The sequence below is a fragment of the Oryzias melastigma genome, linkage group LG5, assembly GCF_002922805.2.
Source record: "Oryzias melastigma strain HK-1 linkage group LG5, ASM292280v2, whole genome shotgun sequence".
NCBI lineage: Eukaryota > Metazoa > Chordata > Actinopteri > Beloniformes > Adrianichthyidae > Oryzias > Oryzias melastigma.
This window is the reverse complement of record NC_050516.1, coordinates 32,893,719-32,918,920: the sequence shown is the minus strand read 5'-3', so window position 1 is coordinate 32,918,920 and position 25,202 is coordinate 32,893,719. Positions and strand designations below refer to the sequence as shown.

Here is a 25,202-nt window from a genome sequence, read left to right as displayed (position 1 = left end):
GTTTGTGTTGCTGAGGTCAGTGTGAGCAAATGCTAGAAATTCCCAGCATACCTGAATGCAGCAATAGCGAGTTCTTGATGCAAGAGTATTGGTGCTGAGCAGAGACTCACCTGTCAAAGTCCAAGACATTTTCTGACCGCCAACAAAAAGTTTTAGCGGTTGTTAATTTAGAGGTATTGAAACATGGGTTATAGAATGTTATGACTGACATAAAAATAAAACATTCAACAAAGTAGACCCCGCCCTCTTTCCCCATCCGTCCTCCTCGTTAGGAGAGACCTGCAGGTGAACTGCCCCCTCCGACCCTCCCTTTTTCTTCACACCTGTCCGGCGCCTTCTCAGAGGCGCGTGCACCAGCAGAGGGCGCCAATTCGCTGGTTTTTTTAGGCAGTTCAAAACACAACTGGTAGTAGAATCATAGCTGCACAGATTATTTTCCCTCTAGAACAGGGGTCTCAAACTTAATTTAGCCGAGGGCCGCTGGAGGCGGAGTCAGGGTGAGGCCGGGCCGCATCAGGATTTTCACAAGAAAAGCATTGATAAAACATTCTAATGTTCTCAAATATCTTTATTTTTAACACAAAATAATGAATAAAATAAATTAATATATTAAAAAATGAATAAAAAAAACAAGTAAATCAGTAATAAATAAATAAAATAATAACAATGACCATACAGCAGATACAGACATTCACATATTGACTGACTAGAGAAAACTAACTATTTGTATTCCTTTTCAAATGTCTGTATTAACAGATCCTCCTTCAGAGAGAGAGAATCCCTGGTAACGAGAAAATCTTTGAAGGATTTCATTTTTTGTAGATTTTTGTAGGACTCCTCACAATAAATAAATCTGATCTTCCATTCATTGGAGGTGTGGGATGCTCGCGCGGCGCCGGTCGCATCAGTGCGGATTCGGGGGCCGTTTTCCATGGGGGTTCTGTTCAAACACGCGTAGCAGAATACCGGAATTCTACGCATGTTTGCCAATGCGCGCCGACACAGCCGGTGGGTGAATCTTAAAATTTACAGACAAGCGCGCGCAGACGCGAGCCAAGTTCGGGATCACGTGTTTGACAGGCGGATCGCCGCGCGGTGAAAGAGGGCGGGGCTCAGGTTTGTGGCTCAGAGCTTGTGGAGCTCTGATTTAATAGGAACAGTCAGCACGTCTAAAATCGTATTCCTCGACATCATATATGTGTTCATTCTAAGAGAGACCTCCACAGACGGAGCTGGTAGCTCCTCCCACACGCGGCGCGCCGAGACAGAAACACATTTTCTAACAGAAACACATTTTTTGAGAAAATTCGCCACGCAGTGGACGCAAATTTGTCCCGCGAATCGCGTTCGGTGGGCTGCACGGTGGCGCAGTGGTTAGCGTTCTCGCCTCACAGCAAGAAGGCCCCGGTTCGACTCCCGGCTGGGACCTTTCTGTGTGGAGTTTGCATGTTCTCCCCGTGCATGCGTGGGTTTTCACCGGGGACTCCGGCTTCCTCCCACCGTCCAAAAACATGCTTCATAGGTTCATTGGTGACTCTAAATTGTCCCTAGGTGGGAATGTGAGAGTGAATGTGTGTGTGATTGAGGCCCTGCGACGGACTGGTGACCTGTCCAGGGTGAACCCCGCCTTCGCCCTTCAGTAGCCAGGATAGGCTCCGGCACCCCCGCGACCCCGAAAGGGAAGAAGCGGTCAGGAAGATGGATGGATGGATCGCGTTCGGTGCTTCATGGCTCCTCCTCCGCCCAGCTGACTGGAGGGATGAATGAATGAGCGAACAAGGCACTGGACAGCCCGCCCATGTCCCGCCTCCCTAGACACATACTTCACTGTGATTGGTTCGTTCAGCTCTGCACACAACAAGTGTCACTCATTTCAGTCTTGCGGGCCGCACTAACAGTAATCTTTCATATTAAGACGTGGGCCACAAATTATCATCCCGGGGGCCGCAGATGGCCCGCGGGCCGCAAGTTTCAGACCCCTGCTCCAAGCGCTGAGCTGCTGCCCCCTTTGAATCGGCGCCCCGGGCAGCTGCCTGTACTGCCTAAAACCGCTATGATTGTCAGAAAGGATGATTCTTCCTTAAACCATTTTAAAGTCAATCCTAGAAGAATGAACAACAATCTTGGAAAAATAACTGTAAATATTTTAGAAAACAGAAAACATCCACACATGTCGTTACACTTATAAAAACTTTTCCTCCAACACTTTTGTTCTCTTGTTTTGCTGCTCATGGTTTCTTGAGAACATTCCAGCGTTTACTCAGACTTTAACATTTGCTTTTTTATTTTTTACTTGTTTTATTTTTTTTAAAACCTGTATTAATGATAGTAGGAGAATGCTCACAGCAACTCCATCAGGATCATTTTAAATCCTCTTACACATCATCTGGTTCCATGGACGTTGTTTCTGCAGAGACAGAAATCTCTGATAAAAAATTCCTTTAAGAAGTCAAATATTAACCTTTTGCTGTGAGACCTCAGACGTTTAGACCATAAAAAGCTCAGACATGTTCTGATCTGGTGTTTGTGAGTCTGTGTGGTTCCAAGGTGAAGAAAATGTTTTTCTTTTGTTCGTGTCTCTGTGTGAACCAGACGGACCGGGGATGCAGGCAGAACAAGTTCAGGAGCTGTTGGGCTGGCTCGTTTTTTAAAGACAAACTGTTTTTGTCTATAAAAGAAAAAGGAAAGCGAGCTCCAAATGACCGTCGTCCTGACGCGAAGTGATTCACTGACCTTGTTACACAAAAGTGTAGGACACAAGTTAGTCTCAAGTCCAGCAGTAAACTGACAGAAACGCCACGATGGAGCAATAAAGTGATCTTACATCCCAAGAACCGCATCAGCACAGAGGAGCCGAGGCCAAAGTCTCCCTGATAAGACGCAGGAAACCTGCCAGCAAACCAGGAGGGACACAAATACGGAAGCAAAGACGACGGAGAGAAGTCATGTTTGCTCAAACTTCAGGAGAAGTCTTTGGAGGATAAATTAAAGAATTTACTACATACTAAAGCAAAAATAGGTTAGAAAAGAAATCACGTTTTGAAAAGATAAAAAAGCTTCTCTTAGTTCTAGTTATAACAAAGGATCTTTTGGCATTTTTTCACTTGTTTGTCTTTAAAAAATAACATTTATACTATATGCAAAAAGAGAAAGTCTAAAAATAGGAAAAAACACAAATCTTAAAGGAGAAAATTATGAGAAACTAGTGAAATAAACTGTTCATGCAACAAGTATTTTTTTTTTAGTAAGAAATATAAAAAACATAAATATCCAGAAACAACGAGTTCCACTCAAGCATTCAAAAAGAGAAAAAAGTTTAAAAAAGTGGATGTTGTGCAGCCCAAAAATAAGTTTTTTTTTTTTATTTTACTATTTCTTAGCAAATAGTTTGTTTTTTGTTTGTTTGTTTTTATAGACCTCGATGGAATTCATTTTGATTACAGTGACAAAATCTAGTGGAATAAGTGACTCATTTTAAAGAATCTCTGTACAGGTTGAGCCATCTTATTAAAACCTCATAAAATCTAAACTAGGACATAAATCTACATTTTTTTTCTAAAATAATGACAGTGACAAGCTAGTCAACATTTACTGAACTTTAAAATAACTATTTTAAAATCTAACCAAAACATTACAGTCCTTCTCATCACCGTCAGAACATGTAAGTAACATTTAGGGTCCGTATACAAACAAAAACTTTTTTTTTTATTACAACTTGAAATTGCGAAAACTCACAAGAATAAAGTTACATATTTATTACTTTAAAAGTCAAACACTAAATTTACAAGAAAAGAAATTACGAGATTTAAAGTTGTAAATTTACAAGAAAAGAAACTCGTAGTATTCCTTTTTCTTTTTTTTTGCCCTTATAGTCGTAAACATGGCATGCAGCTTTTGTTACATCAAGCAATTTGAGTTTTTTTAGGCTTGAATCTAGTTTTTTTCAATATTTTGAAGCAAAGGGATTCCGACTCATTTTAATAATAATTGTCTTTATTCTAGTTTCGAGTTCTTAATGAAGCCAACATTTCTCCACTGTGCTGACTTAGAGCAAAGTTTAGGAAGGTGTTGAGCAAAAGAGAAGTTCAAATAACTTAAATTCTAAAAACAAAGTTTCAAATCCTTAAAGGATCAAACTCAGTGTGGATCAGCAAATCTCATGAAATCCAGTGTTTTTGATTGTTTTTAAGTGAAAGAAATGTCAGAGATCTCGTGGTTTGCTCTGATTGTTGAGCTGCTGTTTTCTTTTGGAGAGACGAGACTTTTGCAGCCATTCTTAACACGCCAAACCAGTTCAGTAGTTTTATTTTAGCCTGTCACAAACAAAACACGTCAATCTGAAATCTGCACAGCTGTCATTGAGTTACAAAAGATGACTTTTGCTTGTTTGTTTGTTTGTTTTCCTCAAGGAAGTTTCTGCACATGAAGTTCCTGTAAAAACATTTTGTTTCTGCTTCTGCACTTTGGTTCAGTTTTTGGTGCATCTTTATACATTATAGTTTGTTTTGTTCAATTCTGACACAAATGCAGGTTTTTAATGTGATCATATTGACAGTAAAATAAATGCTTTGCATTGATTTAAAGCTAAAAAATACAACAAACTGCACATGTGTCTCAAAACAAAACGTGTCTTATTAATGGACGTTTCATATTCAGTTATATAAATGCAAACAATTGATTTTTTTATTGCTTCTTAGTTTGGGGAAAACTTTTGGAGTTGCTTTTCTATTAGTATTTACTGGATTTTACTCAGGGTGTTTTCAAACTTTTGTTTCTTCAGTCTGATCCGTTGGTCATGAAGGCCCCGCCCACATAAATCAGTGGCGCGCACAGAGGCGCTCCTGCCGCTGATTGGCTGCGCGCTGCGCCGCAATCACGGAGCTGTGGGACTTGCTGTCACACTGGCCGCGGAGAGCGCAGGTTCAGCGCACTCCCCGCTCAGTGTGGAGACGAGGACAACAACAACTGCAACGAAAACACAGATCTTCTGTTCTGGTGGATTTATTTCTACATCCAAGAGGACACGGGAATCTCTGGTGGCTGAAATGAACCGTCACGCCCTGAATCCCCTCAGGACGGCTGTGGACGACACCTTCTGACATGGTTGAGGGCTGAAGATCTGCTGCTGAACGTGAGGATGAGCCGCTTCCAGAGGAGGGGGGCGCAGGTGCTCTGCGCCCTGCTGTGCGCTCTCCAGCTCTGCAGCGCCCAGACGCAGAAAAGTAGGTGTTCTCACGCGCGCGCAAACACGCACACACTGTGAAGCGCTCATGTTCGCGCTGTAGAAGCATAAAGGCGAGCCCCTCTCTGAGCAGGAGTCAGAGGAACACCTGTCCTCAGACCAAAACCTGTTCCGCACACGCAGAACTTGTTTGCCGTGACTCACCTGCGCCTCTCCCACGACTCTGTGGCCTTTATCTCGTTTGTCTCAATTGTTTCAAGGTTTTGCGACAGAGCCAAGCCTTTCTGCCCGACCGGAATCGATGCCTGCCCTTCACTTTACAAACGCTGTATTATTTTAAACTTTAGCTATTATTTTAAGCTACATGATAGCTGTTTTGGCTAACCTAGTTTTTTTTTTTTTTTACTTTTTTTCGGCTAATTTTGCATTTAGCTAATATTTCAGCCGTCTATCAGCTTCAGTGTTTTCAGCTATTATCTTCAGTGGCTTACAGCATTCACACTAGCATTATCACAGGTAATTCCATATACATAGTTAATAATAATGTTAAAAAGTTACGATTTTAAAGTTGTAAAAAATGTAGTTTTAGAGTGTTCAGTAAATATTTATCCTGTTCGGCCCGCGACCTGAGGTGTGTTTTGGATTTTGTCCCCTTGTGCGATTGAGTTTGACACTCCTGCTGTAAGACATTTAATTTAAAGAAAAGATCAATTTTATTACAGTTCAATGAGGACAGAATAAAAATAGAAGAAGAAGAATCAGTGGGAAAGTTTTGAGCCATTGATGAGCGTCAACAGCCCCATTATATTGTTATAAATACTATTTCAGGGCACATGAATCTTGTAGCCATCTCCATTTTACCCAGAATCCTCCATCAACACTCAAATGTCTCCTCTGATCACATCCACTAAAGTCCTCACTGATGTTCAGCTGTGCCTCGTGTTCATGAGCTCTCATCAAGATGCTGCTGAACATGAGAACTTTAATACGTTTAGGGAATTATTTTGAATTCTCTGGAAACTATTCATTAAAAGGGATTCACAGAACATCTCCACTCTGTAAACGCCTAATTTACTACAGATTTAAACAGATCTTTAATTACAAATAACGTCCACCAGTTTAGTAATTCAGTAGAATGAAAAAATAACATTAGAAGAGCAAAACGTCTCCAGTGTCTTCAAACAGCACAAGCACTCCACGGATGGAGCATTTGCTGCTTAATGATCAGCGCTCTCGTGTTCACCTTGTTTTTCTCTGAATCAGAGGGACCGGCTTCACCTGCGGCCAGGTGACACCAAAGACCACAACACACAGTCAAAGGTCACACCACAGTTCAAATCAAAACACGTCTCTGCCTCCAAAGCTGAGTGGAGGAGGATTGTTGTATCTGACTGAAGGCAAACCTTTAAGCATTTTAAGGAAAATCTTTACTGAATACTGTACGACTTCATACCAGGATTATGGAAAGTTAACAGTAAAAATGATCTGTGACAAACACACACCACAATGAAGGAAACTCAACACAGAAGGTTTTGTTGTTTAGTTTTTTGTGACAAAATGACACAAAATATATTTGTTGGTGGTTTTTTTTGGTAAAATAAGAATAAATAGTCTAATTATGTTTTATTCGCAATGTCCTCCAGACCGATGATTAAATAAATAAGCATTTAAAATCTGAACTTTTGAACATGGAAAAGTGTTTTTTATTGTCTTTATTGTTGCGCATATGGAACACCAGGACAGAAAACACAGTTTCCTAGCAAAAAACACAGAGAAAAACCTAATTTGCCTAAAACAGCTAGCATGCAATTATTAGCCTAACTCGAAATCAGCCTAAAAAACTTAAAAAAGCCCAAATTAGCCAAAACAGCTAGCATGTAGCTGAAATTATAGCTAAACTCCGAAATGGCCTCAAAAACAAAAAAGCCTAAATTAGCTAAAATAGCTAGCGTGCAGCTGAAATATTAGCAAAACTCCAAAATAAACAAAGAAAAAATGCAAAATTAGCCAAGACAGCTAATATGATGCTGAGAAAAATAGAAAAATAGAAAAATAGCAAAAAACCTGAGTAAAAGCTAAAATTAGCCAAATCAACTAGCATGCAAATATTAGCCTAACTCGAAAACAGCGTAGAAAACTTTTAAAAAGCCTAAATTAGCTAAAATAAGTAGCGTGCAGCTGAAATATTAGTAAAACTCCAAAACAACCTAAAAAACAAACAATAAAGCAAAACTAGCTAAAGCAGCCAGCATGTAGCTGAAATATGAGCTAACCTTCAAAACTTGACTAAAAAATCTCAGTAGATGCCAAAATAGTCCAAAAAGCTAACAAAGTGCCATTTTTAAAACTTTAAAACTGTAACTTTTTAACATAATTATGAATAATAAAAAGACAGGAATATTATTCCAGAATAAATCAACTTAAACCTTAAATCAACTTAAGCCCCCGGGTCTTGACTTTGACACATGTTTTTTTTACAGTTTGAAGCTTCCTTGAGTATAAAGTTTATATAACAAGTAACAGATTTGAACTGAAAGTAAAGAGTGCAGAATCTGAATCTTGAGAAGTCAGTGAAGGTTCTCATTCATCCTGGTGGTGAAATTTAAGAAAGTAAGAAGACTCTTGTTTCGACAAAATTGTCTAATTTTCTGTCTGACAGGAAAAATGATCTTCTCAAATACGTTTTTCAACAACAAAACAATCTTAGGTTGAGAAAACATGCCTCAGTGACTTAAACTTGATTCTTAAACGTTTAAAAGCATTTTTCTGCCCCATCTGCAGTTTTTTGGACAACCTGCCGATTAGTTAAGTGTTTTTGACTCTAAAGGGCCTGTTTTTGCAGTAAACATCTCGTGCCAACCTTCAGTAACTCCATCATTCTGGAGTAGTGCCAACAGGAAGTGCCAGCTTTTTGTTTTTTACAAGAAGCAGAGTTCAGAGGTGCACTTGTGATCGGACTAGTTTCCACCCTGCAGAAAAAGAGCTCTGCAAAAAAACTCCAGCTGCATAAAGTTGAGACTGCATTGATGTGCAAATGGAGCTTTAAGTATTTCGTTATACAAATTTAAGCAACAAGTTTTGCTTCATCTATTCCATTTAAAAGTTAATCACAAAACAAAGACTGTGCTGGAGGTGAGGCTGAAACATGTTCCCAGTGGTCACAATGACACAGAATATTTTCCCGCTCATCCAAACATAACCTCTGGCTGTGAACCAGTTGAGTCAACGGTGAAACGAAGTATTCAGGTGTATGTCTTTGTGTGTGCGCGTGCGTGTGAGTGCACGCTCACCTGTGAGGTATGCAGTAATCTCTGGCTGTCCTGAGCCAAGTTTCTGTTTGCATCAGTCATCGTCTCAGTCACCCTTTGAGCTTGTTTATCTCCCCCTCCCTCTATTGTTTTCTTTCTAGAAGTCTCTTGTTTTTCTTTGTAGCAGATGAAGAAAAACAACAGCCGAACCTGATCTGTGCCGTGTTTTCATCACGTGTTGGGTTACAGTGAGGACAATGTCACTGTACGCTGCAGCCGCTTCATGTGAGTGAAGTTGGTGGTTAAAGAGTCAGGAAGCAGATTTCTGAAGGAGGTTTTAGAAACGCATACAACCCTTGCTGTGCTCTCCTTTAAAATAGAGACGTTGTGTTCATGGATGCGTCCTTTGTGTACTGTGCATCCAAACCGTCCCCCTATTCTTTACTCTCCATCACATATCTGCCAATGCTAAAGTCGCCCTTTGAAAGAGCTGAAATGTTCAGCTTCTCCAGCTGCAGATGGGCTGCCGCCCCTTTGACTAACACGCTGCTCTGTCACATTCTGTCCTTCAATCTGCAGCATGCGTTGCGTCTGCTCTGAAGGCTCCTGTTGCGTATTGCTGCATGTAAATCCTACACACCTCTCTGGGTGCTCCTCAAATTTCAAAACAGGTAGTTCAAACACATGAGAGTCATCGGGTCAAGTTTTCTCTTCTGTGGGTTCAAAAAAAGAGCAGGAAGGAGGAAGTTTGTGACTCTTGGTTGAAGTGTAACTTAAATAGAGCTGATATTAATAATAAAAATATTCAGTTTAATCGTGCACAGGTGAAAGTAAAAGGTACAAACATTCCAGATTAACTCTCTGAACTCACCAGTCAGTTTGAGATGGTCTGTTGATGATGTGGGGATGACAATGAACCCACAATAAGTTTAACTTTTATTCAGTATTTTCTGGAAAGTTTTTAGTTTGAAAATTTTGGGTTTAAAATAAACGTAATTATGGTTATTACAACATTGTGACACCTTGGAATAAATCGCTTGAGTGGAGCGTTGTCTGGTTTATTTTAGACAAATTCACATTATTTTGACTTTGCATTTGCTTTGTTGATGGATTTATGCATTTTTATTTTACCTCTACATGTTTTAACTTTTTCCTTAAACACAAAAATGGTTTGATCTCATATTTTGTAGTTTTTGCAGGAAAAATAAGACAAAATTTACCATTTAGAATTGTTTTTGGAGAGTTTAAAGTTCATTGAGGAATTATTGTGTGATATCTGTAAAAATAAAAAAGAAGCTGAAGTTGTACTGAAAAGAAAAACATCAAGGAGTTTCAAGTATTATTTATCATTTGTGCAACAGAGTATTAGGGGCCAGTTTACATCCAACATTCTTTTTTAATTTTGACTTTAAATATATATTTATGATTAAAAACAAGCTCGAGATTAAAAGTAATACATTTACAAGAAAATGTCAAAAATCAACTAGAACAGAACCAAAGCTGTGTGTTAATCAGAGGAATGCTCAAAGATGAAAGACATGGAGCATCTTGTGAAGCTTTATTACCAGATCTGTGTCGAAAACAAAGAATTTCTGAACCTTTTAGTGACTTAAAATCAAATTATTATCAGTATTGCGGACTTTGAGGGGTTCAGTTCCGTAATGTGGAGTTTGACATGTAAAATAAGGAGCTCATAGACAACCACTTTGTTCTTTATTTTGCCCTTTCAATTCACATACCCAGAAGCCCATTCGCCACCTTACGTCATGTCTCTGTCTTGTCAGAAAGAACACCAAAGGAGAATGTAGAGAATGAAGTGTTGCATACGCCCCCTTCTCCAAATGAAACGTCCTGTTTCAACACAAAACAACAAAGAGAAATTCAAATAGTCTGTTATTTAAGTTACACTTCAAGAACATTCAAAATTTGTTGCACAGTGGGCATCTTCAGATGGTAGCACCATGCAGAGTTGGAGGAGATCTTGTCTTTTGTGGAGGGAGAAATGACTGGAAGTGGACATCTGCGAGGATATCGATGCTTCATCAGCGTGCTCTGCAGAGATCCTGCAAGCCACCCATCAATGAATAAAACATTAATAAACTGTAAATCAAACAAACATGTTTCCGAACATTTATAATGTTTTAAACATTCAGCTCACCTGTTGAAATCAAAGACGCTTTTCACAGTTTAGTCGGTCTGCTGCTGCTCACAGCGTTCATTCGTTGGACTGTAGGCTCACTTGGACTTTAATTTTGTAAATTTACGAGATTAAAAAAAGTAAATTTACAAGAAAAAAAACTTGTATTATTACTTTTTTTGGTGGCCCTAATACTCTAATCTTACATTGGAGCAAATTATAAAAATCAAAAAGCTTAAAAAAGCCCCAGGGTAATAAGAGTTAATGGCTTATTTTCCTAACCTGCAGCCGCAAGGAGTTTTGGCTAAAGGCGCAATGCATCATGGACCTTTTGGAGAAAAATGTAAGAAATGAGCAAAAACAGAGAGACTGTAGCAGCACGGCAGGTTGGGGAAAACGTGAGATCTCTCCATCAAATCGGCTTGACCACGACTTGATGTCTCAGGCTGAAAGTTTAGAAGCAAAAAGATTACATCTTGCTTTGTTCATCACAAAGCGCTCACATACTTTGTTCAGTTGCAGGAGTTAAGAGCTCTGTTAGTAAAATGAACAAAGAAAGAAAGAGGAGAAAAAGCTGAAAATATGTTTGGCTGATTACAGAAACTGGATGAGTTGCTTACATTTCTTTTTGGAACAAAACCAGTTCCAGTGAACATAATCCTGAAACTCAGCAGACAGCAGTCCTCGTAGACTGACGATCTCTTGTTTTCTCATACATGATTTTTGCATTGATTCAGGGAACTTTACAGGGACAGAAAGACATTTCCTGCAGTCTCATTAAAATCACTAATTGATCATCCAAAAAACGGTGACTCAGAGCTTAACCTTGAGCCAAAGTATGAAGTCAGGTGAGTCCAGTGTTGGTGTGCTAACAGATTTTGTTCCTCCAACATATGTACAAGATGTACGCGCACTCGGGCCCGCCTACTATGTGTGCTGTGAGGTTAATAATCATTAGCCATCAATGCCCTTGTTATTCTGCTGGCTTCTGCGTGCTAGTCATGGAATGTGTTTTTGAATCTGCTGTTTTCCTGAAGAGTGATCTAATCATTGGTGTCCTTTAGCACACTCGAGTCTTGAGGTGTGAGAGCAGGACACATTTTATGACATGAAATGATTAATTGTGTTCAAGCTCTGATTAAAAATTTAGAACACAAAAATCTAAATATTAGACTTCAGTCACTTACTGAAAAAAATATCCTCACCATGGCTATATGTCTAAACTGATGTGGTTTCTCAGAAACTCAGATAAGCATTTGTTTGTCCCTCCATGGTTCCATTTTCTCTCTGCTACTTCTCCTCTGGTTGGCATTTGAATAGCAAAGCAGCCTTCAAGTGACGCTGACAGGCTGAACTCCCACTGACCAGAAACAAGGTCCGGTGTGTTTGTTGGCAGGATAGACATGGCCTAGACACAATCCTCAGCTTGTTTCACACTGTCACAACACACTTGTTCATATTGAACAAGCTGGACACAGTGGTTTGTAGTAAATGACATACAGCTGTCTTAGTTAAAGTATCAGTGCTTTATCAGATTCTAAATAATCAGTAGTTTTGTCATATGGAATATAGGGAGGAGCTTCTGTTTTTGAAAAAAAATGAGTGATTGGTTTAATTTTAGTTAGTTCGGTTTATTAATTTATGTCTGATGTGCACCAACAAAAAGAAACACATTGTTTTTTAATGACTGCTGACTACCTTCTACATTTGCTGGATTGAGATGAGGCACAGGAGGTCTTATTTTAAAAGGAAGTCATGTGAACTTCTGGAAAAAGTTATGAAATATTTCATTTCCAGAAAAAAAAGCTGTTTTCTCTTTATGTCAAAAAAATGTCTGCTTATATTTTAATCATAGTAACAATAACATAAATACAAATCACTGTTGTATTTCCCTAAACAATGAAGTGAGACTTTGTGGTTCCTAACAGGTTGTAGTTGGTCAGAAATCAACCTGAATGGCTCTGTAAGTGTTGAAGGTTACAGACCCTGGTCTTAATAAATTACACATGCTCATGCTGCATTACTACATTTCATATTTTACCAGCTTGGTACAACCATTGGTTTACGAGCTCAAGCGGAGAAATACTGTCAGGACGATTGTTCTTAACCAAAATTCTCCTTCTTTGCTGCTCCAGTTTGCCCTGGTACCCAAAATGGCCTGAGCTCCCCCAGAGACTCAGAGATCCAGTACAACCTGATAAAGGACATGTACACCGGCTGCAACATAGTGATGGGCAACCTGGAGATCACCATGATGGAGCACTACAGAGACTTCAGTTTCCTGCAGGTGAGGCTGTGAGGAGCAGATTATCGGTAATCCTGTCCCAGAATCTGTGTCACTGAGAAGAATTGCTGACGGGTCTGGACATGGATGTGAATCATAGAAAGCCCAAACGTTCCCACAGTGGAACACCTTCCTCTGATGTCCTGCTTGCCAAAGCAGACTGTTCCGAAGTTCATTGGAACTCCTGTCCTGTATCCCAGCAAAAGAGCAGAAAACCTTGCTATTAAATATGAAAACATTTAGTGAATAAAGTCATATTTTTTAAGTCTCTTAAATGTCTTTCTAAATGTTTTTGTTTGCAGTCCATTAAAGAGGTGACAGGCTACGTCCTGTTTGCGTTGAACGAGTTCAGCCGTCTTCCTTTGGACCAGCTCCGCGTCATCAGAGGCAACACTCTCTATGATAACCAGTATGCCTTGGCTGTGATGATCAACTACCAGAAGAATGGGCAGCATGGCCTCCAAGAGCTGGGCTTGACACACCTGACAGGTACGCACAGCATATATGGTGTGTGTTTAAAGACTGTAAAGCAGATAAGTTGGATCCCGTTGGAGCTCGCACACCCACGCAGTCACACCCTCTGAATACTGGCTGTCACAGGGCAACGATGCACATACTTTCTGTAAATTCCCTGGAATGTGTCGTACCCTCAACTGCTCAACTGCCAGTGTAACATGAGCTCCTTTCACTGGGTTTGCGTGTGGGGTGGTAAACAGTGAGCGGCAGTGCTTGATGGAATGAATCACGGGCTTGCCTGGACTCGCTTTACTAATCTCACTTTCCCATTTGCATGTGTGCCTTGCACAGAGATTCTGAGAGGAGGTGTGAAGATCATCCAGAATAAGTTCCTGAGCTACGCTCCACAGGTGAATTGGGACGACATTGTCAAAGAAGGACCAATCCACAATGTGTTTGAGGAAAACGGGCCTGAAAGTGAGTCTAAATACAAGCTGAAACACTGAAAGTGTACCTCCATGCTGCAGTTAAATCCTTGAACAAAGCTGCAGGGAAAGATGCTCTGAATGTTTTAAATGAAGCGTAAAAATGTGAGTAGCAACAGTAGAAAATATCTCCTGGTTGTTTGGTTAACGCAGCAGGAGGAGGGAGGACGGCTCCACGAAACACAGACATTAGAATCTATTCAAAGAGAAAGTTACTTTCAGAGCTCAGTTGACCAGGAGAGACTAGTTGCAGTAAAGAGTAACACTTTCAGGTGTGAGCTGGTGTATTTGGAGACAAACTAAAAACAAAACATTCTCTGTCGTCTTTTTAAACATGTTACTAACGTCACAATGATATCCCAGAACCCTGTCATGAGAGCTGTAAGGGTGTGCCATGTTGGGGACCAGGAAGTGACAAATGCCAGATCTGTGAGTATTCTTGCTTCTTTAATGTAAAGCTTCTTCATTTTGTTTGCATTGACACATCTAAGTCCCCGATTTACCCTCCGGCACGATAACACAACCTGGAGAGGGAGTCAGAAAACTAAAACTCGCTCAAGTTTTGCTTCCATTTTAAAGAATGGGGAGTTATCATGTTAATTTCTGTTTCAGTGACCCAGACTGTGTGCGCTCCTCAGTGTAACAGCAGATGCTTTGGCACAAACCCAAACGAGTGTTGCCACCCTGAATGTGCAGGAGGATGCAAGGGCCCTCTGGATACTGACTGCTTTGTGAGTTTACCTAAAGGCTCCTACGAGGGCCAAGTACTGGTATCATTTATACTTTTACTGACTGTTTACCCACCTTTTTGAGTTGGAAGGGATAATGTTTTTCTAAGAAGAGGTTGTATAGCCTTTTAAATTTGTAAGAATGTCTTGATGTGGAAAGTTTTACTTGTCTGTTGATGCCCCTGTGGTCATTATATACTTGTAAACACCTTCAATTTGCAGATATAAATAAATACATACATGCTGTACAGCTGGATAGCTCAAATAAAGCTTACAATTTTTTGTTGCTCTGGTACTGTTACGCTGGTGTGTGAGGGCTGTAAGCTAGTGGGATAGCATGTCTGTAAAAAGAAAGCTCTCAGCTACCGGGGGTGGGTGGTGTGTTGCTCTGCACCTATGGTCCCGCCCAGTAGTCAGGGGCAATTTTATGATGATCTCCTTCTGCTCTGCAGAAACCATGTCCTAGAAAACGATACAGAATTTTAATTTTGGCTTTAAATGACTTAATCATTTTGAAAGACCACTGGGATTGATTTGAAAATATATTCAATAGATTATCAGAGAGTGACTTTAGAAAATAAAAAAAGCAAAATGTAATGAGTTTATTTTTTCCTTTTTCCTTCAGCTGTTTTTTTATTAATTACATATCAACTGATCATCTTTTGTTGTTACAAAAGACCAAACCTAGTCTACAGCAGAAGAGAACAAAATATGATTTTTAAAAATCAACTTATGGTGAGCGATATGTGTGTGACTTTTTCCAGGCTTGCAAGAACTTCAACAACTTGGGCTCATGTGTGCCACAGTGTCCCCAGGCTCTGATCTACAACAGACATACATTTAGAATGGAGCCCAACCCTGATGCCAAGTACCAGTTTGGCTCTTTATGTGTGGCCCAATGCCCTGGTGAGTTCTAACACATCCTGCATTGTACCCTCACTCCCTACAGGTTTCCACATACTGTAGTTGCTGTTTGTCTTAGAAGCTGTTTTGTTCCACGGAAGAGATCAGCTTGTCCTTTCATGTGGACGTCTGTGGCACACTGCTTTATATTCATGTGCATTTTTCTGTTTTTTAATAGCAAACTTCCTGGTGGACGGTAGCTCCTGTGTGAGCAGCTGTCCCTCTGATAAAAAAGAGGTCGAGAAGAACGGAGTGAAAAGGTGTGACCCGTGTGTAGGTCTCTGTCCAAAAGGTAACCAGTGCAGCTGAAAAATCAATCCTTAAAAGAGAATACTAAAGAAATTCGTATTTGTTATGAATCATTAGATGGCTGAATTAGAATAAAAGGATAACTGAACAAATAATCGTTCACTCTTTCTTGCTGCAACAGCGTGTCAAGGCACCGGAGGTCCAGGCAGAGAGACTGTTGATGCACATAACATCGACAGTTTCATAAACTGCACTAAGATCCAGGGCAGCCTCCATTTCCTTGTCACAGGAATTCATGGGTAAACACAAGTCGTCCTTGTAGCAGCTGCTACTATTTCTCAAATGCTGACACATCTGTTTTATGAATCTTTATGGTTGTTGATTCATTTTATATTCTTCTCAAAGGGATGTGTTCAACAACATACCTCCTCTCAATCCAGAAAAACTCAAAATCTTTGAAACTGTGGAGGAGATTACAGGTGACTTTACAGCTGTCTGTCTCAACAATGCCACAGTTTGATGTTTATGATCTAATATAAATCAATTAAAAACATTTCTTCATTTAGATTACCTGAGCATCCAGTCATGGCCTGAAAGTCTGTCCAACCTGTCAGTCTTCTCCAACCTCAGAGTCATTCAAGGCAGAACTCTTTACAAGTGAGGAGCTTATTTCTTTCTCTCTATTCAACAATATTTTGCAATAATGTTTTTTAAAAAATATAGTATACAGAAAGTTGCTGTAACTAATAATTTTGTTCTTTTTTTATTCCACATTTTTTTCTCTGATAAGGGGAGTGAGCAAAAGGTACGGTGAACATCTTATTGGTCTTTTTCTGTCCTGTCTTTTCTCTTGTTTGCCTTCAAGTGTTGGTGTTACCTCAGTTTCCATGGGTTTATTGTTACGCACAGCTCTGGAGTAACATCTAATGGAATTCTGTAAAAAAAAAGATTTTACATTATTTCCTTGAAATAGTGGAAAAAAATGTACATCTAGAAACATGAAAATCTAAGAGTCTGACATCTAAAAAAAAGGGATTCTGTTGACTCCTATTGGCAGGGGAAGATCTCTGGGCAGGGCAGCTTACAGTGGGGTTCAACTTTTAGAGCAATTAAAATAAAAAATATTTAAGGAAACTAAAACAATTATGAAGACATAAAGCAATTTTTCTCCTCCATCTTGACTAAATCCCACATTTTAAGGAGTCTTCTGTTCTTAGTTATATATTTTTGTTCAGAAAAGAGTATTTATGAACCTTTTTTAGCAAAATAACCCTTTGTCCGTCATGTTAGATCTGCCTCTCTCTATTGAGCAAACACAAAAAATAATTTTAAATTGAACAAATCGAAAGAATAAAATTGGTTTGTTAAAATAGTGGTTAAAGTTGAATGCTAGAACTCTTCTTGTTCCCGTTGATCATGAATCTTTCCTTGTGCTTCAGGGGTTACTCTTTAATGGTGATGAAGATCAAATCCCTCAGCTCCCTCGGGTTCCGGTCGCTGCAGAAAGTAAACGATGGTGTGGTCTACATCACAGGAAACAAAAAGCTCTGTTATCAGGATACTGTAAACTGGACACGCATCTTAAACAACCGCCCACGCCAGAAACGGCAAAAGTTTGTGGAAGTCAAAGATAACCGCCCCTCAAACGACTGTGGTGAGTGACAAAAGCAAGACTTTCTTAAACCTTGATATGCCAGATGATCACATTTGTTTATTCTACTGTGCATACAGTTGAGGAAGGCCGTGTGTGTGACCCGCTGTGCTCTGCTGATGGCTGCTGGGGTCCCGGGCCAGACCAGTGTGTGAGCTGCAAAAACTACAGCCGAGGAGGGGTGTGCGTGCCAGACTGCATGTTCTTATCTGGGTTAGTGTTCACGGAATAGTATAAGAGAGGAACCTTATTTACAATATGAAGTATTGATGCTGAAAATATTTTCCTAAGTTTGTTCAGTTAGTGAGACATTTCCTTTTGAACTCAGGGAGCAGAGGGAGTTTGCTACGCCTACAGGCGAGTGTCAGCTCTGCCACTCTCAGTGTCAGATCCAGAAGGGCGGGACCACCTGCACCGGCCCGGTAAGACTGTCCGCAAACCATTTTACAACATAAGTTGACCCAGCAAAGTCACTTCTATTAAAGCCTTCTGCTGCCCCCTACTGTTGGAAATAAGGCAATGTGCACTATATTTCCAGTGTTTGGTAATTATTTTCCATTTGTTTCCTATGATCTAATCAGCAACATTTTCCTTTGTTTTCAATTTTCAGGGAGCAAATCAGTGTGTGGCATGTGCAGAACTGAAGGATGGTCCACATTGTGTCTCCTCATGCCCTAAGGGTGTGATGGGTGAAGAGGGCATCATCTTTAAATACTCAGACAAGAATAAGAAATGTGAACAGTGCCATGTTAACTGCACTGAGGGGTAAGGAATGGACTGAGAAATGAAGCAGCAAGAAGATACATTCTTCAACACTGACTTTTTTGTTTTGTGTCTAGTTGCACCGGTCCAGGGTTGGAAAACTGTATTGGAGCATCTCCTCGGGTCTTTTCGAGGTAAACACCTCTCTGACTTCATGTAGATGAATTTCGTATTTCATATATTTACATATTTTCATTCTGTTTCAAGTGCTAACTGTTAAAACCTTTCATCTCTGCCAACAGACAAGCCACCACAGGCATAGTCCTGGGACTGATTGCTTTCATCTTTGTGTCGTTCTCTGTGATGACGCTGACGTTTCTGTACCGCCGCGGTCTCGCCATCCGTCGCAAGAGAGCAATGAGGAGGTACATGGAGAGTGGAGAAGTAAGTGATTTAAGTTTTCTAAAAATCTGCTTGAGCTCTTACGTAAGATGTACCTGCTTCCTTGCAAAGAGGGGTTTTCAAGTCTTTTAGCTCACTGCTCAATGTTGTGTTACAGCATTTTGAGCCTCTGGAAGAAAAAGAGAAAGTTTACGCTCGCATCTTAAAGCCGGCAGATTTGCGTAAGATCAAGCTTCTTGGTAACGGAGCGTTTGGATCTGTCCATAAGGTATTTAGAACTGTCATTTTACTTTTCATTTCAGTTTTAATCAGGCAGAATGTAAGACAATCTCTCTCCTCTCTGGACCCTTCAGGGCATCTGGATTCCAGAGGGTGACACAGTGAAACTGCCTGTGGCCATAAAGACGGTTCATGATCGCACCGGTCGACAAACTTTCTTCGAAATTACAGAGGTAAGAAAACAGGACCTAAGCAAGAAATTACAAGAAAAAACAACAAGATTTTATTACAAATTTAAGGGAATTCAAACCATTTTAATGCTTTTGATCATTTTACAAGTGGACTGTGCAAAAAGGATTCTTTTTCTGTTGGTGGAATGCATGCTAAGCAGGTTTTCTTGAGTAATAAGAGTGAAAGCCCATTGAGACACTTTGCATTTTCTAAATGATCCTCCCATTTATGCGTTGGCTAAATATGTGACACACACTTTATGACTGTTAACATGCAACAGTTTAAGAAAGATTCTAAATGTTCACAGCACATGAAAGCTATAGGAAGCCTGAACCACATCAACGTTGTGAAGACTCTTGGTATCTGTCCTGGAGAGAGCCTGCAGCTCATCACCCAGCTCAGCACTCAGGGCTCCCTGCTGGAGCACATCAGGAACAACAAGAACAAGCTGAGCCCGCAGAGGCTGCTCAACTGGTGTGTGCAGATTGCAAAGGTAAAAAAAAAACTTTTACTTTAGAATTATTACTTCTGATTTAAAAAGTGTATACTCTTTTCACAATGTCATTCAATTCTTGTTGTTTGCTGTCCCCAGGGAATGAATTACCTGGAAGACAATAAGATGGTCCACAGAAACTTAGCGGCCAGAAATGTACTCCTGAACAACAACTTCACCGCCCAGATTTCTGACTATGGGATTGCAGATCTGCTCTGTCCTGAGGACAAAAAGTACTTCTATAATGAAGTTAAGGTGAGGGAGTTTTTATAAACATGAGGTAGACAGACTTTCAGAAAAACTTTTTGAAGCTTTTGCAGTTATCTTATTTTTAGTATTCATAATAATACATGTATTTTTTTTCTAACTACCTTCTCAGACACCTATTAAATGGATGGCTTTGGAGAGCATCTTCTTTCGCAGATACACACATCAGAGCGACGTCTGGAGTTACGGTGAGTTTTAAAGATGTTAAACTGACTAAAAGGGTCATTTTCACAAAGCAAAGATACTCACTTGTTGGTTTAGCCGGTTGGAGCATCTCAAATTTGCTCTCCTTCATTGCAGGTGTGACAGTGTGGGAGATGATGTCCTATGGGGCAGAACCGTATGCAAACATGCGTCCACAGGAGGTTCCTGATCTGCTGGAAGAAGGAGAACGTTTGTCTCAGCCTTCCATTTGCACCATTGATGTTTACATGGTCATGGTGAAATGTGAGTAAGAATAACAATTACATATGACACAATCTCTCAAAATGTTAATATCAATTTAAACTTCGGCTTCTGTCCAAACTACCCACTTTATTTAGTTTTAGTCTGTATTGATCCGTCATTTTTTCCTTCTAAAATCACTTTGGTTATGAAAACAGTTTCCACATAATTAGAATTAAATTACAGTAAATGTTCATTGATAAAATGATAAATTCCTAAATTTAAAAATATAGGAAACTTTAGGCCCCCTTGCTGGCAGCCGAAGTCTCTTCTATCTGATTTATGACCAATAATTAATCCTTCATGGTCCAGGTTGGATGATTGATGAGAACGTGCGACCGACATTTAAGGAGTTGGCCAGTGAATTCACTAGAATGGCCAGAGATCCACCTCGTTACCTGGTGATCAAAGTAAGACTGAGTCCATAATATGAGTATACATTTTCAAAGTAAAATCAATGGCTTTTCTAAAATCCTAATGTCAATTCACCTTGATCTTCCAGGAGGACTGCAGCCAGCAGCAGTCCGGCCTTGATGAAGTCACCCAGCGAAGCGCAGACCTGGATGACTTGGACGATCTTGATATTGATATCGAGGATCTTGTGGTAGAGGAAGACGTTGATGCTCCAGCCCCCCCGTACCTTTCTAGGAGTATCAGTCGTCTCTCCAAAACAGATACTCACAAAGTATGTTCAACACTTTTTGGTCACTCCCAAAATATCATGAGTGTCTCCTTAAATTCTAGTCTGTTTTGCTTAGGATGTATTTTTTCCTTTTTCAATTAAGTTGGTGCTTAATCCATCAATTGGGGCTGGGTACCTGCCAATGACTCCAGGGGCTGACCATGCAGTACAGGTAAATTAAACAATCCTTTGTTTTTTAACAATTGCATGATTCTCTATGCAAGCTAGAATTCAAAAGAAAAGTATTTGTATTCCCTTGTGCAGTCTTCTTGGCAGTCGCGTTCAAGGCTAAACTCAGCCCGCACTGTGTCTGAGAGCTCAGAGGGCTGTGGTACAGCGGTGGAGCTGGACATGAGCGAGGACTTCTCTATGGCAGGGAGTCTGAAAAGGAAACGTCAGCGTCAGGACAGCGCCTATGTGTCACAGAGAGACAGCATGTCCGGTGGACCACCAGAGACCCCGTCCCCTGACGAAGATGATGAGAACGATGAATATGTGCTTCCTGGGAATAGTCCAGAAAGAGGTGATCCCACAATAAGATAAGATAAGATAAGATAAGAGAGCTCAGAGCTCCAGCTCGGGTCCCCCGTCTTCTTCCCCCTGTAGCATTGGTGTGTTGCAGAATGCTAACAGCTGGTCCCTGGTGTAAATAATGGGACCGTGGCCATGTGCGGGGTTCCCAGTCACCAGAGTAAACATTGTTGAAAAAAGTAAAAAGAGCTGTGCAAACTTCACTAGTTTTGTCTGCATGATGTAGTGCTCTCATTCGCAAAAATACACACGAGAGGAATTTAAAAAGCGGGGGAAATACAGAAAATACATTAAGAAAGGTTACGATGTAAAAGGAGATGATGTTACAGGCTGCCATTCGGGCGGCGCCAGAATCTGGTGCTAAATCTTAATCGGCTAAATCTAAATCAGATTTCAGTTTCAATAAAATGCTAACATATTTTTGACTGTATATACAATATATGTATGTATATATATAGATAAGATATACAAATATATATTTTCTTGTCTTTTACTGAACTTTCCAGCACTACGTAGCTTACTTTAGTGACTCATGAAAACGGTTTATTTCCCATAAACCACTGACCTCATTTATCACTTCCTTGTTTCAGATAATTTGTTGACTTCATATCGAGCCACTCCTGGAAGAATGGGCAAGTCTCGCTCTGGAAGCCTCTTGGACAACCCCGATGAAGACTATGAGTACATGAATAAGCAGATGTCTCTAACACCAGTTTCTCTGAGGCACAACAACCAGCGACAGAAGCCAAACAAAAAACGAACCTCATCTGTATCGTCTCAAGCTACAGCCTGTTCCTTTGAAACCACTCAATCTCTTGAGGTAAAAGGAAGACGCATCAGTTTTGAGTCAGAGCTGCAGGAAACCAGCAGAGTTGAATATGAAGACATGGACATCAGAAGTATTGAAAGAGATGAAAGTCCTCCAGCACACGAGCCTCCTCCACCTCCAATATTGGAGAGAAGGCAAAGGAAGGTAGAAGAAGAGCAGGAAGAAGAGGAATACATGGAAGATGACAACTATCATTACACAAACCAACAGCCGAAGCTCCGGCAAACTCTTCAAGACAAGAAAGAGCTGAAGATCAACAGACGAGACAAAAATGAAACTTATGAGTATGAGGACATGGACTACTTTACTGCTCCACCACCTGCAGATGCAGGGCTATACCAGAACATGCAGAAAGACACTGGGGAAGCAGTTGGTGCTACCAGCGGGCATTTTTCTGGGTGTGACCCCCACGAAAATGTACGAGCTGGACTTGGGGTTGGGGAACCTGCTGCTGGGGACACATCCTTTGACAATCCAGCCTACTGGCACAGTAAAATGTTCCATAACCCCAGTGCAGTGCCCATATGAAGAACAGCTCAATTCTCACCTCTGGTATAAGAATTATGAAGGATGTAGGGGTCCAAACCATCATGCACCAGTTTGATAGGGATGGGGACATTTTTTTAAGGGAGATTACATAAATATACAACATGGAGGGTAATACACACTTGGTCAAAAATAGAAAAGGCTGACAAGAACCAAACATCACCAAACAAAAACCTTACTTATGAAGTGATGCACGTGAGGAGGTTGTGGTAATCTAATTTTTATATTTAGTCTAACCCAAAAATGCTGAAAAGTGAAGAAAAATTGAATGGTGCTATAAAATTACTAGATAGCAAATTCATTTAAACAGTATAGTTTACATAATCATTCCTTGACTAGGACTGGTCTGCCCCGCCTTCCACCTGTCAAGCATTGGTTGATCATTTGGATCACCTGGTCAGCCTCCATAGAAACTCCACAGCAAACAAAGGTGAATAAACATCCATTCATCCATCTTCTAAACCCACGTAGTCCTGTGCAGGATCACAGGAATGCTGGAGCCGAGCCAGCCTCTGTCGGGTGAAGCCGGGGGTGAATGTATATTTCAAATCAGATTGAAAAACTATTTTCATAAATGTGTGAACCCATTTAAGAAATTAATCTAGATTTCAATAAAAAGTTTAACAATGTAAAAAAGAGTAAATTTAAGTTACCGTACTTAAGAAGGAAAACACTGACACTTGATATTAACTGATGAAGTCGCCACAAAGAATGCAACATTTTTAGATAATTGACATAAAGAAACTATACTATGCTGCCTGAGACACAAATTTAAAAATCTGTTGAGACTGCAGTTGAGAGAACAATTTAGTACAGAAGTTTGTTCTTCATTTAGTTCAATTGAAAATGAATTAAAAAAAAAACGCATAATGGGAAACCAGAACATATCAAGCAACTTTCTCACAACAATGGTTTTGACCCCTTCATTAAACAGCAGACAGGAGGAGTTTGATGATATGGTCATATGATCAAATCTATCTTCTCTTCATCAAAACTCAAAAATCATGCTTTCTACCTCTGGAGAATGGAACGAAAAGACAGATTATGAGTGTGCAATTCTTTCAAAGGCCTAACTTAATAAATTGGATTTTCTTTTGTTTTCTATTTTAAGAAAAGTAAATAAAAATGTTTTGTTTAATACCTGCAATGGCTTCATTGTCATATCATGTTGGCACAGATATGTAATGAATCTGAAAAATGTCTTTGTGCCAAGACTGTTGGGCATTTTTAGATCAATGGCACTGAGATGAGAACACTGACAAATAACAGATTAAAAGCTATATTTTCTTTCTACAACTTTATCAAATAAAACTTTTTTTAAATAAAGAAAATGTGTTTTGGATTTCTTTAGACATTATCTTTTTTGTCACTTTCTTAGACTGTTGAGTTCGGGTGGTTTTCTGCTTCACTTTGTCAGGGTTGGCATCTTGTCTGTCATACAAACAGCATCTACATCCCCATTCTCCTCACCAATGACCCCTCAAAGCCCCCCAATTTCTCCTGAAAGTGTTCTTATTCTTCAGTCCATTGCTGTATATGTTCAAACACCTTGGTCTACCACAAAGTCCTCAACCACACAACTTTTACAATCTCTCTGTGACATCTATTTCTTATTAATATTTTATTTTTTACCCAGCCATGCTCTGTACTTTTGGATTACTTTCCATCTTAAATTAATTAATTCCCTCTTGAATTCACTGATGCCATTTATCTCTGTTTGCTTCCTACTTTCTATCTTCTCCAATTCACTTTGTACTCAGTTTATTCAAATGTAATTTTTTTTATTAGAAATAAACCAACGTTTTCATCATCAGAACACAGTGGAGCCATAAATGGCGTTGTAAATGCAGGTATTAATTAGATTTTTATTTTGTGAAATTGGTGACTTCACACTTGTAGTTTAAAAAAAAGAAGTAGTGAGCATGATGTCTGAATTGCTTTTGAAATCCAGGGTACTAGATAGTCCTGCACTATATAGTTCGTTAGTAGGATTAGGTTGGAAATTCAGACATAGTCAGCGTGAGCTCAGGCCAACTTGAAGTGAAGCATATGTTTTCTATCTAAGCCGGTTCCGGTTCATGAGCGAGCAGACTTTAATCACAGAACAGACTGCAAAACAGAAGTAATTCTACAAGAAGGAGAGTTAAACATATGGCACAGAAGAAAAATCTAGAAGCCAATTTGACGGAGCTTGAAGCCGCGTTAGCCGACATACAGGCTAAGCTAACTCCACTGCTTCTTATGGATGCTTAGACAACAACACTCAAGGAACTTGAGGCTAAGCTATTACCGCTGCTACAACTTGTGGAAGATTTCCAAGGAAAAGGCACGCAATGAGATGATCGGTATGATCGGTTTGATTTCATTTTTCAAACCCATATTTACCAGAGTTGTTTCGGTGTCTTTATGTCCATCTGTAAAAATGGATTGAAATTCATACACGTGATCTTCTTCAGAAGAAAATTCATTCACAGCGTTATCTTCCATTTTGCTAAAACTCCACTTTTTGGCGGGCCGGGGTTGCTGTGACGTA

General features: G+C 39.9%; 1 protein-coding gene and 2 long non-coding RNA genes across 4 annotated transcripts; 1 reads left to right on the top strand and 2 right to left on the bottom strand.

Annotated features, from left to right (window-relative positions):
* Positions 1–4,879: 4,879 nt before the first annotated feature.
* On the top strand, positions 4,880–23,543 carry LOC112144829 (receptor tyrosine-protein kinase erbB-3). The gene is made up of 29 exons (XM_024269647.2): positions 4,880–5,222; positions 12,703–12,854; positions 13,154–13,340; positions 13,659–13,784; positions 14,156–14,221; positions 14,405–14,523; positions 15,285–15,426; positions 15,602–15,715; positions 15,854–15,971; positions 16,078–16,151; positions 16,239–16,329; positions 16,463–16,477; positions 17,112–17,326; positions 17,404–17,536; positions 17,652–17,745; positions 17,934–18,088; positions 18,163–18,219; positions 18,328–18,469; positions 18,585–18,695; positions 18,781–18,879; positions 19,185–19,370; positions 19,470–19,625; positions 19,750–19,825; positions 19,938–20,084; positions 20,394–20,491; positions 20,584–20,766; positions 20,867–20,935; positions 21,028–21,286; positions 21,885–23,543. Exons 1-29 carry the CDS (start codon positions 5,138–5,140, stop codon positions 22,649–22,651), a joined length of 4,236 nt encoding a protein of 1,411 aa, XP_024125415.1. The 5' UTR covers positions 4,880–5,137; the 3' UTR covers positions 22,652–23,543.
* Positions 10,127–12,709, bottom strand: LOC112144833. 2 transcript variants are annotated; one of them, XR_002918975.1, is made up of 3 exons: positions 10,589–12,709; positions 10,391–10,493; positions 10,127–10,281 (listed from the first exon to the last, which is right to left on the bottom strand). It is a non-coding gene; the product is annotated as an uncharacterized LOC112144833 (long non-coding RNA). The 2 variants fall into 2 exon arrangements; XR_004947928.1 differs by having other exon boundaries at positions 10,391–12,709.
* Positions 18,907–25,192, bottom strand: LOC112144832. Its single transcript, XR_002918974.2, has 4 exons — positions 25,055–25,192; positions 20,571–21,144; positions 19,887–20,011; positions 18,907–19,481 (listed from the first exon to the last, which is right to left on the bottom strand). It is a non-coding gene; the product is annotated as an uncharacterized LOC112144832 (long non-coding RNA).
* Positions 25,193–25,202: the final 10 nt, after the last annotated feature.